Below are 18105 nucleotides of genomic sequence, written 5' to 3' on the forward strand. Positions count from 1 at the left end.
CATACTATTGAAGAACAAACTTTAAATTGTACTTAAGCCCAATTCAGTATGTTTTCCTTTATCTTAACTAGTGCACAATTACAGGAATAGTCCTCATGCATCCATGATTAGGAACTTCTGGCTAGCCACAGGATAGTCACATTGGATTCATTATGGCCACATAAGCATCTGCTTCTATTTGTAATTAGGACTAGAAGAAATGCAGAAGTGGATGTTGAACAGTGTCTAGGTCACTGTAAATGTTTCTGATCTCTTGGTTGCAGTCCAAGTATGAGAATTTCAGTGAGTCAAAGGGATTGGTAATTTATGACTAGGATTTTCATAAATTGAGTTTTCTGAAACTTTTAATTGCCTACAGGTAGTGTTGTGTCTGTTCATGCAACGTGTCTTTATATCTCTTTGGGCAATCTTTGTATGAATGTGAATAGGCCAAGGACTGCTTGCATATAGTTTCTTTGTTGGGATTTAGGTGAAAGGATTGTTCCATGAATGTGAGAAACATTTAACAGAAACTTGCTCTTTGATTATTTCCAAGCTTTCAGTTGCCAAGCAGCAAGCATTCTTAGGCTTCAGAAGAACATTGTTACAGAGCTGGGGGCGGGGGAATCATTTTCTTTACAGTACTGTATACCTAACTTAAGGGACGCGGGTGGCGCTGTGGGTTAAACCACAGAGCCTAGGACCTGCCGATTGAAAGGTCGGCGGTTCAAATCCCCACGGCAGGGTGAGCTCCCGTTGTTTGGTCCCAGCTCCTGCCTACCTAGCAGTTCGAAAGCACCCCTAAGTGCAAGTAGATAAATAGGGACCGCTTTCTAGCGGGAAGGTAAACGGCGTTTCTGTGTGCTGCGCTGGTGCTGGCTCACCAGATGCAGCTTCGTCACGCTGGCCACGTGACCCGGAAGTGTCTTCGGACAGCGCCGGCTCCCGGCCTCTTGAGTGAGATGAGCGCGCAACCCTAGAGTCGGACACGACTGGCCCTGATGGGCAGGGATACCTTTACCTTTATACCTAACTTCACACTATGATTCTCCTGCATGATGTGGAAGGCTGTGCTTTTTAATTTGTGGTACTGTACTGGGTCAGCTCTTCTGGTTTGATCTATTTGTTTGAGGAGAAAGAATGGCTGCTATGTAGTGACATATGCACTCTGAAATTTCTGTTACATGAGCTGAGAATGACAACAGAAGACATTTTAAACAGAATTTTCTGACACTTGTAGTTTTTACTGTAGCTAGAAGTTGCAAACACTTTGGTTTTGTTTTTTTTAAAGTAAGCTTGGGCTAAATAGAGAATGATACTTACATTTGTTGAACATGCAAGATTACTACATTTTAAATTTTATTTTTGTTTCAGGGTTCAGCTCCCTGTTAAGTACATGGCTGAGCAGGGTGGCCCTGAGAGAATCACTGTCTTGCAGCTTCAGGTTCCTACTTGTAAAATGGGAGTAATAGTGACCATTCTGCAAAAGATGTCAGAAGAATATAGTGATGAAGGTAGTTCAATTTGTTTCCTCTTCTAAGCTTATGTATATAAGCTGGGATCTTTTGGGAGGAAGTGTGGAAAAGAGATTTAATAAATAAAATACCTATAAACATATAAAGTGCTGGGGGGGGGGTCAAACTTCTTCGCTTCTCCCATAGGGGAGCATGAGTGGACTAGGGAGACCTGTCTCTAGAGAAATTAATGTAGTTTCAGAAATAGCATTGCAGCCTGCAGAAAAAAACCTTCTTGTTCTCATACATTACCTGCGGAAAACCTCTGTTTGAAATTGACAGTAAAAATAAAATTAAAGAAGGCTGCAGTACTAATGTTGGTACTTTGGGACTTGTCCTTAACACATGAAGATTCAATAAAATAGTTATATAAAAACAATTTCATCATATCAGAAATATGGCCTGGAATAGCAGGGATGTGGCTCTGTAATAAAGGGTTTGAAATAAAAATGAAACTGGAGTTGTACACATCATATAATATTTTTATTTACTACCGCCTGCTCCACAGTAGGCCATGGTGCTTAAGCTTTGGGTTTGTCTGGCAGGAATCAGGAGTGTGTCTTTGTCAATCTTACCTTGCCTTCTACACCACATTTCTGCAAGTTGCTTAGTGTTATACTGAAAGACGGGGGTTGTTATGCATGTCTTTCTTCCTTACCAAAAGGAAGCTTTGTGTGCCTCTGTAGGCAATGGAAACTGACAGTGGTGGCCAGGCAGTGTGATGTATAGGAAGAGACTGATGCTGAGCAATGACTGGAAGGAGCAATCACTCCACCAGTTAGTAGCATGGAGCTTCCTTCCTCTTGGCCACTGATTGACCCATTGTACTACTGTGTTTGCTTCTGTTGGAAACTGATGTGTCTTACATATACTGGTTGTCTAAACTTCAGCTGCATCCCCATGAACAAAGGTGCAAACATTTCCCATTTTTGTCACTGGCTAGAGGACCTTGTCAAGTGAAGTCATGAAGGGCTATCTCAAGAGTCCTTTGCTGAATTTTCCCATAATTAACTTGTACATAAGTACATAAATTGGCTCCCTCTTGCCTTAAGTTTTCTTTCACTGTTAATTTAAAGAGCTACTTAAATATTACACGATATTACACAGATAACAGTTTAACTCCCTGTTGCCCAGTTTGTATATTATTGCCCAGTGTAGCTGCTGAAAAAACTTGATAACACAAAGAAGGTTGGATCACATGTACTTGTTTTTGTCACATTACTTTGGCAGTGGGTGGTTGCAGTGTTGGAGAGGGAAATGACAATGTGACTTTGGTGATACTGCCTTCCCTTACTTAATGAAGCAGTATTTACCCTACCTAGCTCTAATTGTATGGATACCTTGCTAGCTACTGTACATCTTCCTGTTACTCAGTAAATCAAGCATCTTCCTGCTCCTGCTTACCAAAATTTCCAAGATCAGTTTTCTTACTTCAAGTTCATGGTACAGTCGTATCTTGGTTGTTGAACGGAATCCATTCTGGAAGTGCGTCCGACTTCCGAAAACGTTTGACAACCAAGGTGTGGCTTCCGATTGGCTGCAGGAGCTTCCTGCACTCAATCAGAAGCTGTGTCAGATGTTCGGGTTCCAAAGAACGTTTGTAACCCGGAACACTTCTAGTTTTGCGGCGTTCGAGAGCCAAAATGTTCAAGTCGCAAGGTGTTCGGGATCCAAGGTATGGCTGTATAGCAAAAATAAAAAAAATTCTATTGGAAATTTGGCAGCATGAAATGCTATTTTTAATGACAATGTAAAATGCATTTTTGTACAACAAACGATGTTTAGTTTCCAAATGGCTGCAGGAATATGGCAACACATATCCCTGTCATTCCACCCAAAAGCCTGCCTGTTACAGAGCTGCACCTCTGCTTTACTGTGTGGCCAAGCCCTGCCTAACGTTCTGCAGTCCTTTCGTTATGCAGAGCAGGCTCGACTGTTGTTAGTTACATTTCTCTTTTTTTAAAAAAAATTTTTTTTGGGTGGTTGCTGCATAACTCATGAGAGGACTGTATTTTGATTATAAGCAGTAAAATTGTTTGCAAACCAATGTAAAACTGATCTGAAAACAGCTTAGAATAAAGCAGTGTAAATCTACTATTCTCTGGCTGTTTTTTTAAAACGAAATCTCCCCAGATGGAATAATTTGGTTGAACAGAGAGTGTAAAAGAGGAATAGTTACTATAGGTGAAGAGTGCATTGGTTAGGAGGATGGGGAGGTGAGCCAGCAATAGAAGGCATGAGCTAATGCATTGCATTTGCGTGCCAAAGTAGAAATAAGAAACATCTGTAGCTCAGTTTTCTGTTTCTGCTGTGTATTAACAGACTTTATAGGAGCAAAATAGCTAATCGGCAGGGCTGTACAACTCAGCTCTAAACTCCTCTTGTCCAATTTTTTAATACTAGGATTTGGTTCTTCAAGTGGAATAGGTAGAATAAATGAGCTTTACACAGTTCATACAATTTGTACAATGTCAATATGATTTCTGTGAGGAATTTTTGACTTCCAGAATTTGGAATGTTTCATTCAGTTTGTGTGTAAAGGAAGAACGTGGATTTTAAGGCCAAGAAAATGTGATTTTGCCATGAGAAATGGCTGCTGGTTGCACTTAGCAAATGGCCCTTTCTCTGATTACTGGAATTCCTATTAAAGGGAAAATGGTCATTCCCTTTTTTATATTCCCTGCCTGCTCAGGTAATATGTAGGCTAGAGACTTGCAACATGAAAATGAAAACAGATTCTTAGGATTGTGTGCAAAGGAATAAATTTTAGTTGCCATATTCCGTGCAATTTGAGTCATGCAGGTTTCCAAAGTCCCAGATTAAAATGAAATCTACAAAGGCCCTGAAAATTCGTTAGTTGATATCTTTGCTGGTTTTATGCGTTACACAAATGCACTTGAATGAAAACATGAGCTTTAAGAGCTTATCATTGTGCTAAAGTAGATTGTTTATGGGCTGTCTTTGTCTCACTTGTGTCACTCTAATTACAGTTGAAGCCCCCTAGGGCTGTAACTTACTATGCAACAGCCATGTGCCACTACGGAAATGATGACGACTGCTTGTTGCAAGTGCTGAGTAAAAAGTTCAAAGAGAAGCTTTTGCTTACCTTCCTCTTCCTTCCATTCTTGCATGCGTCTATGTGTATATATCTACACAGCTCTGTCTGGTTCTCAGAATACCCCTGTGCTCTTTGAGCAATGCTCTCTCTTGCTTACATTGAATATCATTAATTTAGTGAAGTCCATTTTATGTATTTTTATGTTTTGGAAATTTTTGTGGCCAACTGCTGACCATTTAAAATAAGTAATTGTCTTGTAAAAAAGTATAAGTCAGCTATTTCACCAGCTGTTAGAGACAACTACATCTATGAGTATAGAATTACAGTATAAGATGCAGTCTGTGCAGATGTTATTTACAAGTAGGACAGTAAATTAATACTACCTATAGTATATACTGGATGCGGGTGGCGCTGTGGGTTAAACCACAGAGTCTAGGACTTGCCAATCAGAAGGTGGGCGGTTCGAATCCCCGTGACGGGGTGAGCGCCTGTTGCTCGGTCCCTGCTCCTGCCAACCTAGCAGTTCGAAAGCACATCAAAGTGTAAGTAGATCATTAGGTACCGCTCCAGCGGGAAGGTAAACAGCGTTTCCGTGCGCTGCTCTGGTTTGCCAGAAGTGGCTAAGTCATGCTGGCCACATGACCCGGAAGCTGTACGCAGGCTCCCTCGGCCAGTAAAGCGAGATTAGCGCCGCAACCCCAGAGTCGGCCACGACTGGACCTAATGGTCAGGGGTCCCTTTCTTTACCTATAGTATATACTATATAGTCTGGTATATAGTATATACTATAGTATATTCTCCTGCCAACCTAGCAGTTTGAAAGCATGCCCCCAAAAAGGTACAAGTAGATAAATAGGTACTGCTCTGGCGGGAAGGTAAACAGCGTTTCCGTGCGATGCTCTGGTTTTGGCGTTTGGTTGTTCCAGAAGCAGCTTAGTCATGCTGGCCACATGATCCAGAAAAACTGTCTGCAGACAAACGCTGACTCCCTCAGCCTGTAAAGCGAGATTAGCACCACAACCCCAGAGTCGTCTGCGATTGGACTTAAGTGTCAGGGGTCCTTTACCTTTTTTTTATAGTTCTCATATTATAAATACTACCCTAATGGAGTTGTTATGCCAGTCCTCAAATCTGGAAGATGGAAATCCAAGGTTTATATTCTTACATCTTGTCTGCGATCTATATATTCTGATTTCCTCCCCTTACATCATTTCGATCTTCTACAGGCAGGACATTGAAGGATTTTATACTGCTTAACTGTGACAGTGGAGTATACATACATTATGCACTCTTTCTTGGTAGTTCCACTGCCCTCAAGTTCTGGGTGGTGGTGTTCCAGGAGAGAGCATTCTCTTTGTCAGCCCTTAAGCTATGGAATTTCCTTCCCACTGAGGTGTGTTTGTTACCTTTAATAAGTAGTTTTTGTCGTATGTTGAATTTACCCTGGTCTTTGACACCCGAGGTCTTTATTTCAAGATTAGTTTAACTATCATTTGTTTTAAATCATTTCAATATTTTATTTTTAAATTGTTGTTATCCATCTTGAGACTTCATGGCAAAGGGCTGATGATGCAGAATACCGTATTTTTCGCCCTATAGGATGCACTTTTTCCCCTCCAAAAATGAAGGGGAAATGTGTGTGCGTCCTATGGGGCGAATGCAGGCTTCGCGGACCTCTCCGCAAGCAGCGGGAGCGCTCCCGCTGCTGGCGGAGAGTTGCCTGCATGCTGAAGCCTGCGCGCGCTGAGCTCAGCGTGTCCAGGCTTCGCGGACCTCTCCGTAAGCAGCGGGAGTGCTCCCGCTGCTGGCGGAGAGTTGCCTGCATGCTGAAGCCTGCGCGCGCTGAGCTCAGCGCGTCCAGGCTTCGCGGACCTCTCCGTAAGCAGCTGGAGCGCTCCCGCTGCTGGCGGAGAGTTGCCTGCATGCTGAAGCCTGCGCGCGCTAAGCTCAGCGCGTCCAGGCTTCGCGGACCTCTCAGCAAGCAGCGGGAGCCAGCACTGGGCTCCCACGGCTTGCAGAGAGCTGCCTGTTTGGGGGCTGGGGTCGGGGAAGCTCGGGCTTCCCCAACCCCGCGCCTGGGGGGGGGGAAATAATTTTTTTCCTTTATTTCCCCCCCAAAAAACTAGGTGCGCCTTATGGGACGGTGCGTCCTATAGGGCGAAAAATACGGTAATAATTAATAATAATACATTTTGTAAGTCTGCAGTATTCAAGGCATCAAGAAAATTTAAAGAGGCAATCTTCTGCGTGACTCTCTTCTCTGCTGCTGTGTGTCTAAAATTTTACCAGATTTTGCTTTATGTTTAGTTGCATAAAATCCGTAGATTCTGCTATAATTAAGTGTAGCTGCGGCCTCCGTGCCATCATTTTACTACACTTGCTGGTAAAAAAAGTATTGCTTCCGTATTTTGATTTAATAAAACTTAAGGAAATAATACAATTCCTTGGTAATCACAGAGTCCATTTTACATGCAACTAAAATTGTAGTTGTAATTTCTTGATCCTTTAAGAAAAATGGGAACCTGCCCATTTCAAGCCTTGGCACAGGTTGCATGATTTGCTCCAATGTCTCCTGTCATCCATATGTATTGCTCTACTATTCCCCCGCCCCTCACAAACTGGGTAGGCTTGGCAGTCTGTTCTGATTGGCAAAAATGAAGAAGGAACAGCAGGATAACGAGGGCAACCTGGCAGGACATAATGGACATGCTTGTGCATCATCTGCCCATGTTATACTTGGCTCAGTCCCCTGACTTTTACATATATTTGATATTTGCATTGTAAAGGCAAGCGCTTTGAAGTGGGATGGGAATTAGCAAAGCGCGGACGGGATTGGCACATACCAATTGGCGAAATTACGTGCTGCAGTTCTTTTTAAAATTTGAGCACTACAGACATGCACACATGAATACTTCGAGCAAGGTATGAGCTTCCTCTGCGATGCAAGTGGGTCAGGTTTGTCCTGCCACACTGCATGTCATTTGTAATTTACTAAAAGAGCTTACTACTGTATCTGAAGTGTGTGTTAGCCAGTAGCACCAGCATAGCTGATTGGCTGTGTGCAGACATAGAAGAGGGGGCAGCTTGAGTGGAAATGTCTATCCTTCCGTAGACTGGAATCCACAAACTGAATTGAAAGTGTAAAGATGTAATAAGTAGCGACAGCAGTATAGAGGATAGAAATCAAGGAGTCTGAATAGATGTGGTTGGCACGAAGTCCAAGTGCCTTATTAGTTGAATTTAAAAAGTGGTTTCTGCTGCTTTGCTCTGTTTAGTTATGATGTAGTAAATCACAACGAGTGTCTGTCGATGTGAGTGTGCATGCACGTGTGCATCTGGCATTATTCAAGGTTCCCCTTTAGCTGATTGTTAAATTGTGATTTTATTTAATTAATTGACTTTTTGGAATAGGGTGCATCTTGCACTTACCGAACGTTGGCCTCTACTACATTGTGTCACAACTCATAAAATCTGTATTTCTTCATGGCTTTTAAGTCTTTTCATTCAGGATCTGACCTGAATAGATGGCTTGTGACATGCTGTAAGGTCATGAAATCCATAGATGATGAGCTGAACTATATTTACTGTATTTCTGTTCTGTTATATCAGATAGCATGCAGTTGTTTAGTGTCTTCGGTTGAAGTGATTGCTACAAGTTGCCCTCTAGCCAAGAGTCTTTTGTGTCAGACAAATGAAACTCTGTCTGCTGGAAGGAAGCTGTTGAATACGCTTTTGAGGAGATTGTGGTTTGGTGTCGAGCTCTCATATAATATTAATTACACTTCTCTTAAGGGTCATTTTAATTAAATTAAAACTAGAGAAAACTAGCCTTTTAGAATCCTGAACAACATTTTCTGTGTGTCAGAATGTATGATGACTTCCAGCTTGCCTCTCAAAACCTTACTTGCAAAGAAACTGTATTTTGCAATATCTTCTGAGCCTTGAGCAAAGCTAGGTTGAGAATAAACACAACAAATATACAATGTAGTAACTGAATGACACCAGATCTTAACAAGTGACTGTCATTTGTTTGAATGCATTCATGTGCAACTTCAGTGATAAACTACATCATTAGATTACCATAGAACAAATTGCTACAGGTTTTGATGTTTCCTAATTTTACATCTGTGGATATTATCTTTAAAATACAGTTTGTTGTTGAACTCTGTCGTAATGACTTTGAATAAATATACTTTTTTCTTGGCAGGCACAGAATATTCTTCGTCGGGATGGTTACCTGGTACTGATCCACTGTGGCAAGCCACACCTGGTTCATCAACTGGTCGGAGTACCCACCTGAGAAGACACAGCATAGCTTCTGACAGTGGGGACACTGGTATCGGAACCTCCTGTTCTGATAGTGTGGAAGGTGAGTAGAGATGCTTAATATAAGGCATTGGTGCTTTCGTGGAATGCAGAGGCAAGAGATGGTCTTGAAACATTGAGACGGAGTTTATATAAAATACAGAGAAGCACGTAACTTGTTCAGAGAACAAGTTAACTTTTCCCCCCCTGTTGACGTGGGAGGTTTATGTTTTTTCAGAAGTTATTCCCACCATAATCAGTGGGGCTTATTCACAAATAAGTGCTCATTAAATTGCAGCCTTATTTTTTATTTGGTCAAAGGTAACTTATGTTAAATATAGTTACAGGTAGGTAGCCATGTTGGTCTGCCGTAGTCGAAACAAAATAAAAAATTTCCTTCCAGTAGCACTTTAGAAACCAGCTAAGTTTGTTATTGGTATGAGCTTTTGTGTGTATCTGAAGAAGTGTGCATGCACACGAAAGTTCATACCAGTAACAAACTTAGTTGGCCTCTAAGGTGCTACTAGAAGGATATTTTTTATTATGTTAAATATGTAAGACCTCCTGAGTATACCCTTCATGAGATGCTGATGTTCAAGAGTGTTGCTTTGTTTTCCCCTTCCACCATACCTAAACAAGTAAAAATCAATAAAAAAATTAATTTGGAAGAACACTTAGAGCAACAGAAATACTTACATTTGCATAGGGGAGTAGTGCCCGTGTCCAGCTCTGCCTGGTTCCCCAATTATGGCTGTTCCTAGATCTGGCCTGCAATTTGTTTACTTATTCCATGAACTGGTGGTTGAGCAATCCCTCCTTTGCCAGCCTGCTCATGTGCCTACATCAAATTCTTGGTTGCCCTTGCCTTGGCCATCAGGCGGGTCGCTGAAAACAAGGCTGGGCTACATAGCTCTAGCTGATAACATTGTTGTACCTACTTTTATTTGTTAGCACTCCCTTTGTTCTGTTTTTACTTGCCCTGTATTTATTGGAAATAAAAGACATGTTATTGGATCTGCTGATGTCACTTATCTACATTGTTTTCACACTGCTGTTCTAAATCATCTTGCTGTTTTCCTGTCTGAAATTCATGCACGAGGCTGTTTTTCAAGGGAAGAGGAAAATTTTTACAAAGCAAAACAGGAACCCCACTCTGAACTCATTGGATTGCATTTTTGTCAGTACTGGCTAGACTTTAGGCAAGAGGTTTTTTTAAAAAAAAAAATTGGGATGCAGCATAATTCATGACAAAATCTAGATAGGCTGCCAAGAAGAACTTTATTTTCAAGCTGGTCCTTAGCCTGTTCTCAGTTGCAATGCTGAGAAGGCAGGTCTTGCATAACTGATGGTAGAAAATGCTGTTGAACAACCTGGCAACTTTGACCATTGCAAAGATGCAGGGAAAGGAAATTGCATTTTTCAAGCTTAATAAATATAATGAAGTTCCTGTCAGCTTCAGTACTGAACTAAGTGTGATTTTTTTATTGCACTTTCCCATTCTTAATTATCAGTGAATAAAACTTAGTCTTTGCTTTGTAATATATCTTCACATAGAATTGCTTTAATGTTCTTCCCTCTAGCAAATGGGTATTAGATTTGATAAATGATTACATACAGGGTGCATGCCCAGATTATTTGAATAGATTGGCAGAAACTAGCAAAATCAGGGTTGTGAACTATTCTAGACCACCAAGGTGTCTGTGCCACAGAAAAATGCTTTTCTTTACGTCTTTCTTTTTATGACTATCCCAAAGACTGTTGCCAATTACTGTAGAATTTGAGATATTGTATAATCACATATTTATCTATCTGACCCCACAGTCCAGTGCATCATTATTTGAAATCAAGTACCACTATTTTCCTTCAGAGTTATTTCCATGTAAGTGTACATAGGATTGCAATCTGACTGTGATACTCTTCTTACTTGACCTATAAAGTTCTTTGTAGTTTGATACCTTCCCTACATTTCTTAAGGTTTTCAGCATTGTTGGAGAGAATTTCCTCTCCTTTCTCATTAATCTGAAAGTACAGATTTTGCTGTAAGTGAAGTTACATGTGCAGTGACTAAGAGCATTGCCTCTTGTTACTTAGTAAGTATCCAAAAAGTTCTTGCCTATTCAAAATTCCACGAATGCTTATGGGAGTGTTCGCTGCCTTGTCAATTCGAAATAATTTATTACAACTGAAAAATCCAACTCACTAGGGTGGGAGAGGATAGATGAAACAAAAACAAGTAACAATTATAACAGCTGAGAGAGACTCCTTCCCCATATCTCTGGCCAGGAATACAACTAAATGTTTAGCCTGGAAGCATATACTATAAAATTGCAATTGTTCAACATTGTAGTCATAAAAAAAATCATAGTTCTCTCTCCCCCCCTCCCCCAAATTGGCAGTCTCCCAATACAAGAACTACAGCATCTTCACCACAATTGGACTCATATGTGCACTTAGTGACTTTCCTGTTTTTAGTTTGCTTTTCAGTCTGCAGAAATAAACTGTTCTTGTTTCAAGCATCTTTGAATGTCTTATGGTAAATAATGAATGCAAGTAGATCGATAATATAAATAAATACTCCCTAGGCAACCATAGAAAAGGTATATTGTTCCTTCATATCCAAAAGGAAAATTATTGGCCAGGTGGGCTGATTCCAAGTTCAGTTTAGATCAGTTATGTCTAAGTTTGTTCCACTTGAGCTTGCTCCGTTGATACTTAACAGAAGTGTTGCTCTTCCTAAATGAGATTCTAGCGTTTCGTGTTATCAATAAAACAATAGTGGCACATATGGTGGGGCAGAGCTGCCCTCCTGTTGCTGCTGCTTACCCAGGCTGGGGCAGGGTGACCATGCAACCCCAACTTTGCCTTGTTTCAACAGCAGAAACACCAGTCTTGGGACGGTGGCTACACCCCACCCCACCCCCCACTGCTGCTGTAAAAGGAGCACAATACACTTGCCTTTCCTAACTTGAGATGTTTTGGACTACAACTCCCATTATCCCTGACCTTTGCCCATGCTGGCTCAGGCTGTTGGGAGTTGTAGTTCGAAATGTCTGGTTGGCCTCAGGTTGGGAAATGCTATACTATAGTCCTACTCACCTATGAGGAAGCTTGCTAGTCACTCAAAACTGAGAGATGGCCATTGAAGGAGGAAACTGTTGTTTGCCTGTGCAAGTGGTTCACATGTAGTCGCAGTCCCTTCCTGCTTCCATCTCAAAGCTTACTTGTAACTCATATTTAAAGGTCAGCAGCAGATAAGCTGTGGAAATAGGATTCTGCTGTATGAACATGTTTGTGTTGGGGTTTTTTTAAAAGTTTCAGATAAAATGCTTTACATGTACAAATTAATGTGTGAAGCAGCCCCAATTGTGAGGGATCTAGAAGGTTCTCTGCTGATACTAGGCCAGGAACCAGCACTCAGAAGTGTGTCTTTATGTGAATCACTCTCAAATAACAGATACCAATAAATATAACTGTTTTATGGGACCTAATAGAAGATAGGAATTTTGATGTAGGTGCTGCAGTTCATTTGTACGTGGTAGGAAATGTATTATCTCCTTCTGAATGGTGTTTTACTGAGTCAAATGATAAACTATATTTGCAACAAACAAAATAAAAATAATGCTGTGATTTACAGAGCAAACTGGGAAAATGTTGCTACTGTGCTTTTTTCATGCATGTCAGTTGCATAAATATGTGCTCTGCAGTCAGCCAGACAGACACAGATTTACTCTGCCAACATGAAAGGAATAAAATAGTCTGTCACAGTAAACTGCTTTTAAATAAGTGAATGGTCATTGCAACCAATGAAAACTGCAATAAAGGAATAGCTGCCGAAGAGCTGTCTCTTGCTCTCGTCCATGTCTGATTTCAGAGGAAATAACTATTCTCTTTTAATGAAAAGAATGGTATTAATTTTTAACTCATGTACTAATTTGTCTCTTTCCAAACACCTGAGAGAAATCTGTGTGCAACTAGAAATGTATCTTTGGGTGAGATAGCTTAGGAAGAAGAGACAGGCAGAAGGTCATTGCCATTTATTTTAAGTCATGTAATGGGCTCCTGTTAGTAATACCGTTAGTGTTGTTGGTGGACCAATATGTTGTCAGGTGTGGTTCTGTGTTCCCCTCACCCAGCAAATCAAGCAACCCGCCCCCCCCCCTGTGTTTCTGAAATGCATTGACGATATTCAGGAGGAAGAGAGCAAAAGGAATGAGTTGTCTTGCTCACATCTCCCTGTGACTCTTTCCTTTCCACTCCCACAGGACAGTTCAGGCAGCATGGGGGTATATTGCCACATCTACCAAGATTGGCTCAAGTGTGAAGAGCAGCTAAGTGAGAGGAGAATTCTTCCTCTTCACTGCTGCCCTTCTCACCCCTCCTCTCTCTCTCTCTCTGCACCATCCTGTTCTTCCTCTTGCTTGGCAGTTTCAGAATATGCCAGGAAGGAATGAAGTAGCTCCTTTCATAAAAGCAGACTTGTCCCAGGATGCCACCAGTTCCAGTGCCTATTGTGTTTTCTTTCATTTATGCAAGAAGAATGCTATGAAATGATACTTTCTAATAGGGCAAACAGTTCTGAAAGGAAGGAATCAGTGAAATAAAATGCCAGTCATAAATTATGAGTCTTTATTTATGATGTTTGCTGTATCATTATAGCTATTGTCAGTTCATTATGATACTGGTGCCCCTGGATTTTTAATTTTCCACAATTCCTTTGTAAGCATTCCTGTATGTAGTGGCATAAGGAACATTTTACCTGTGTTTATATGTACCCATATGGCCTTGCACAGAGGACAGTGTCAAAATCTGGAAGTAGAATGTGGAAATCATGAGCTGGAGACAAGGGAGAGTTGTCTCTGTCCAACCTACACTCATTCACAAATGCTTGGTTGCTCTTGACAGTGTATGTAGTATCTTTAATGTGCAATCTACCTGACCCTCATAAGAATTGAATGGAGAGGATCATGAGGATTATTATTAACTGAATTTATTTACCACCCTATACCCAGAGGTCTCAGGGCAGTTCACAGATTACCACATTACGATTACTGGGCCATGTTGGCTTGAGTTTAGTCCATGAGACCTTTTTAAGTAATGACCTCAAACATCTCTGTATACCCAACATGACCCCTTTCTCTGTGGGGCATGATTTATTAAATATTCATGAATGAAAAGGCAAGGCTGTAAAATGTTCTGCATTAGAGGTGTTTATAAATGATTGATAAGCCCATTTGCTGCTGTAGTTTCAAGGATTAAACACCAGTGTACACAGCCTTGATATTTCTTGTATGCTTACATCTCTTTGAACTAGCATAGAGCCTGTGAGGAGACAGGACCCATTGAATAAAAGGCTGTAAGCTTTCGGCTGAATCCTCTGTCTCCTCACAGGTTCTATGGCAGCCCAAGTTGAGAAATGAGTCACTTGTATGGGAGCTATTGCTGTTGCCTCCCGGCCCTTGTACCATTGCAGTAATGCCTTTCAGGAGACAGTGGGCAGAGTCAGTGCTGTTTTCCCTTCTTCCTTCCCTATACCTGTTGTCTGCTTCTAATAACCTCTGATATTCAGTTTTGATGTTTGTACAGCTCAGAAGGCAGCCCTTGGTGATGAGTGCATGGATGCAACTTATAGACTACTGCTCCTAACTTGGCCCAATGTGTATGGGAAGCATGCTTATGCGATGTGTTTTGTGTTTCCTCACTGTGCTTACATGGCAAGGGCTTGGACATCTAGTAGTTCTGTTCTCGTGCATACTACAGTTTGCCCAGTTGTTCTTGCTTACATTTTTTTAAAAATGCCAGGGTACACTATATGATCTGCAGTTGATGGCCAGATGTGGAAAAGGTTTCACTTACATTTGTTGCTTGAGATTTGTTTTCTTACTTGCTTTTTTAATGTACTAATTCCTGCTCTTACATGGGGCATCCAGTAGTCTGCCCCGCCCCATCCAAAGTTCTGATCAAATCCACACCTGCTTAGGTTCAACAGTGTACTTCAGCCTCAAGTACTCCCAGACCATGAATTGGGTCTTGCTTGAGATTTGTTTTCTCATGGAAACCATAAAACAATGTAAGCAGTGTTTAAACTGCCAGGAGAGGAAGTGAAGCTTAAGTCGCTCCCTTCCCTTGTGAAAGCAAAAGTTGCAAAGAGGCGTGCCAACAGTTACTCCGCTAATGGAAAAAAGTTTGTTTCTATCAAGTATCTTGTCAGTATTTCAAGTGCTTAAAAATTACAAGAAACTTTTGTTTTTATATAATGGTACGGATACTCTTAAAATACAAGCAATGTCCTTTGCTGGCTGATTGGGTCCTCACATTTTGCCATTAGGTGTAATTGCATGATAAAAGATCATTTATCTGAGTTGAGAATTTTTTCAGCAAAGATTTTGCATGGATGTTATGTTGCCTGTGGGAATCTGAGGTGCTGAACGAAGAGGAATCCTGCAAAAGAAGCAACATATATCTTAAGATGCATCTCCAAAACAGAAATATTTTCTTTATGCTGATCTTAACTCCCAGCAATCCTTTCTCCAATTCAAAAAGCAAGCAAGTGAATGGAGAATGGAATCCTGGTTTCAAATCCTTCCTGCTTTAACCAAGGACCAAGCTTTGGACAAGTCACTGTCCCTTAGTCGCAGTTTCACAACTAAATATATTGTAAACTATTGAACTACTTTTGGAAGAGTTTGTTCAAGACTAAGCATGATAATTACTGTGGATCCCCGTGAAAAATAAAAATTATAGAACTGCTGATTAAACAACCCTGATCAAGATGGCTCTGGTTTTTGGAGTTCACAGGATGATTTGAGGGAGCTGGTAGGAAGTTTCCCTAATAAAAGTTTATCTGATCTGTTCAAAGGGTATATTGATTATCTACTAGTAGTTACATAATATGTTAGTTATCTAGTGGCATTAAGTGCTCAAACTGTAATTGGCCTGTATAGTTTGAATGATAGTAGCAAGGTAAGATGGTAAGAAGGCAGATGAATGATGTGAGAGCAGGAAAGTAGAGTATCCTGATGTCGGGTGGAATTCCATGGAGAAAAGCAAAAAGCTTGTAGCCAGATTTCTTTCTTCCAACTAATGCACTTGGTTCAGGAGACGATTCTCCTGGCAGCATATTGTATTGATTTTTAGGTTGGAGACCGCAAGTCTCTAGGATTCTGTAACAGAAGACTGCAATTAGTTGGAAAATGAGCTGGCTGTAAATCAAAAATGTCTTTGTAGACCAACCTGCTCATTTTGGATTAGATTGAATTTATAGATGCCTCCCATTTCTTGCATTGCTTTTAAGTGTTGCTAAGTAACGGAGCATTAAAGAGAACTATACAAATGTATGTCTGCGTGTCATATTTAAGGCTACCAAGGCATTTTTTTAAGGCATAGAAGAGAAATAGAAAATAATTTGACTTGCTATAAGCCTAATCAAATATTGATAGTTTAGCGGGAGATTTTGAAAACAGAGATTAGGTTGGGTTGGACATCCAGCATTCATTTGTGCCTCTTGGAAAAGCTTCCTTTTCTGTGTCTAAATGTAAAATAGAAATAAAAAGAAATACGGTACATAGATTTGTTCTTCTCCATATACTTGATGTGAGGCATGGACAATAAAGGGCCTCAAATTTGGGGCATGACTCAGCCAAATTAAGTACTTTGAAGTCCCACTGAGTTAAGTAAAAACAACAGAGTTGTGATACCTTAAAGACTAACAAATTCCTTATGTCACAATAAATTTCAGTGAAGGATATTTAACATGTGCTTACGGTCCCCATGAAAATTGGGTTTACGCTTTTGTCATTGAAAACGTCCCAAAAAACCCTCATGTCAAACTTGCCCTTCTGATAAATGCGCTCTTTGAGTGGAAGTAGATGAGCACAAAAGTCTCGGCCACTCATTTGGCTTGATGTCTCATGCAGGGCTCTTAAACGGTCAGTATATGCCCACCCACCAATACTCAGTGCATGTGAGTTGTGATGTCAATGATCCTTTGGTTTGTCACTAATAAATTTTGCAGCCAGCAATGTCTGGGAGAGTTATAATAGATAAAATATTCATTCAGAAGGCCCACTAAAATAGTTGCTATGGTTGAGCAAGCCTAGTTGAGCAGGAACATTTAATACCCATGCCCAGTTCGCAGCTTGGATGTGAAGCTGTAGAATCCCAGGGCTAGCGTATAATAAGGTAAGCTCCACTTTACTTTAGACTCAAGGTTTGCCACATAGTACCAGAATATTAAGCAGGCAGTCCTATTAAATGTCCTAATTTTGTTTCCCAAGTCTAGATCATGTAGGACTGCCCACACTTTGTTTAGTGTTTACAAAGCCATGTCGCTGGTATTGACTAAATATTTATTTGTCACTACAGTTGTCTCTACAACAGACTAGTTAGGTGGCGTCTCACTGGAAGAGTAGTTGATGTAATTGAAGGTTTACGGTTACAACAACTCCAGGCACCTTAATGCAGCGAGATTAATTTCACAGTTTTCTGAAGTTGGAACACCCCTCAAGTGAAAAAAGCCTCTAATCCTTAGGATTATCCATTGGCTTTCTGCACTTACAGCTAATGAACTTGCGGTTTTTGTGATCTTAACTTGACAGTAAATTCATTAGGAGATCAGGGTTATATTGGGTCATTACAGTTTCGTTGGAGGGGGAAAAAAGAATTTCCTGTCTTAAAACCAGTGCCCAGTATTTAGAGTACACACGCCAGAGCAAATAGGAATGCTTTTAACACATGATCACACCTTGTCAATGAGAACCATATTAGGGATTTGTATTATTTAAATTTTTCTACAAGAAGTGGAAACTTCTGTGGACAGATCAGAACAGAGAGCAGGTGTTTAGCAAATGTGAATTTTATTGTGTATTTTGAGCAATAGTAAATGAACTTGAGGGTGGTTCCTGCAATATTTCATACATTGGACCAAAGTGTTAAAGTGACTGCCTTTATTGCAAGGGTCAGATGAGGGAAGCGGAACTGATCTCTTCTTACTAAGCAAAGATCAAGTTCTTCATCAGGAGACTAACATTTTTTTTGCTTTGGTTTCCATGTTCCTTGGGCTCTGGCTATTAAATAAAGACTAGCATCCCACTGAAAGCAATTTGGAACATAGATTAGAGAAAGTCAGCAGAAACACACTTTTACAAGAGCACAGAAATAACTCAATTTAAAAATCTGTATAACCTATTGCATGGTAGCTGCCTGCCTGTTTTGTGTGGTCTGCAGGTGTATTTACTCTGCAGACTGGGGGAA

The 18105-nt window shown here is 40.6% G+C and overlaps 2 protein-coding genes across 7 annotated transcripts in view; one reads left to right on the plus strand and one right to left on the minus strand.

Annotated features, from left to right (window-relative positions):
* Positions 1–18105, plus strand: part of CEP85L (centrosomal protein 85L) — a gene marked incomplete at its 5' end in the record, with an annotated part of 98483 nt that overhangs the window by 7299 nt on the left and 73079 nt on the right. For 4 of the 6 annotated variants that reach the window (XM_083435204.1, XM_083435206.1, XM_083435203.1 and 1 more), the window contains 2 exons: positions 1354–1493; positions 8759–8920. In XM_083435204.1, the coding sequence (XP_083291330.1) occupies positions 1376–1493; positions 8759–8920 (280 nt within the window). The remainder of the gene's footprint in view (positions 1–1353; positions 1494–8758; positions 8921–18105) is intronic. The other 2 variants (XM_083435201.1, XM_083435202.1) reach the window with 1 other exon arrangement.
* PLN (phospholamban) overlaps positions 15067–18105 on the minus strand; it is a 30944-nt gene continuing 27905 nt past the window's right edge. The window contains exon 3 of the transcript XR_014509951.1: positions 15067–15294. The gene's annotated coding sequence lies outside the window, so the exon portion shown is untranslated. The remainder of the gene's footprint in view (positions 15295–18105) is intronic.

The sequence above is a fragment of the Podarcis tiliguerta genome, assembly GCF_965153285.1.
Source record: "Podarcis tiliguerta genome assembly, chromosome: 3".
In the NCBI taxonomy this organism is placed as follows: Eukaryota; Metazoa; Chordata; class Lepidosauria; order Squamata; family Lacertidae; genus Podarcis; species Podarcis tiliguerta.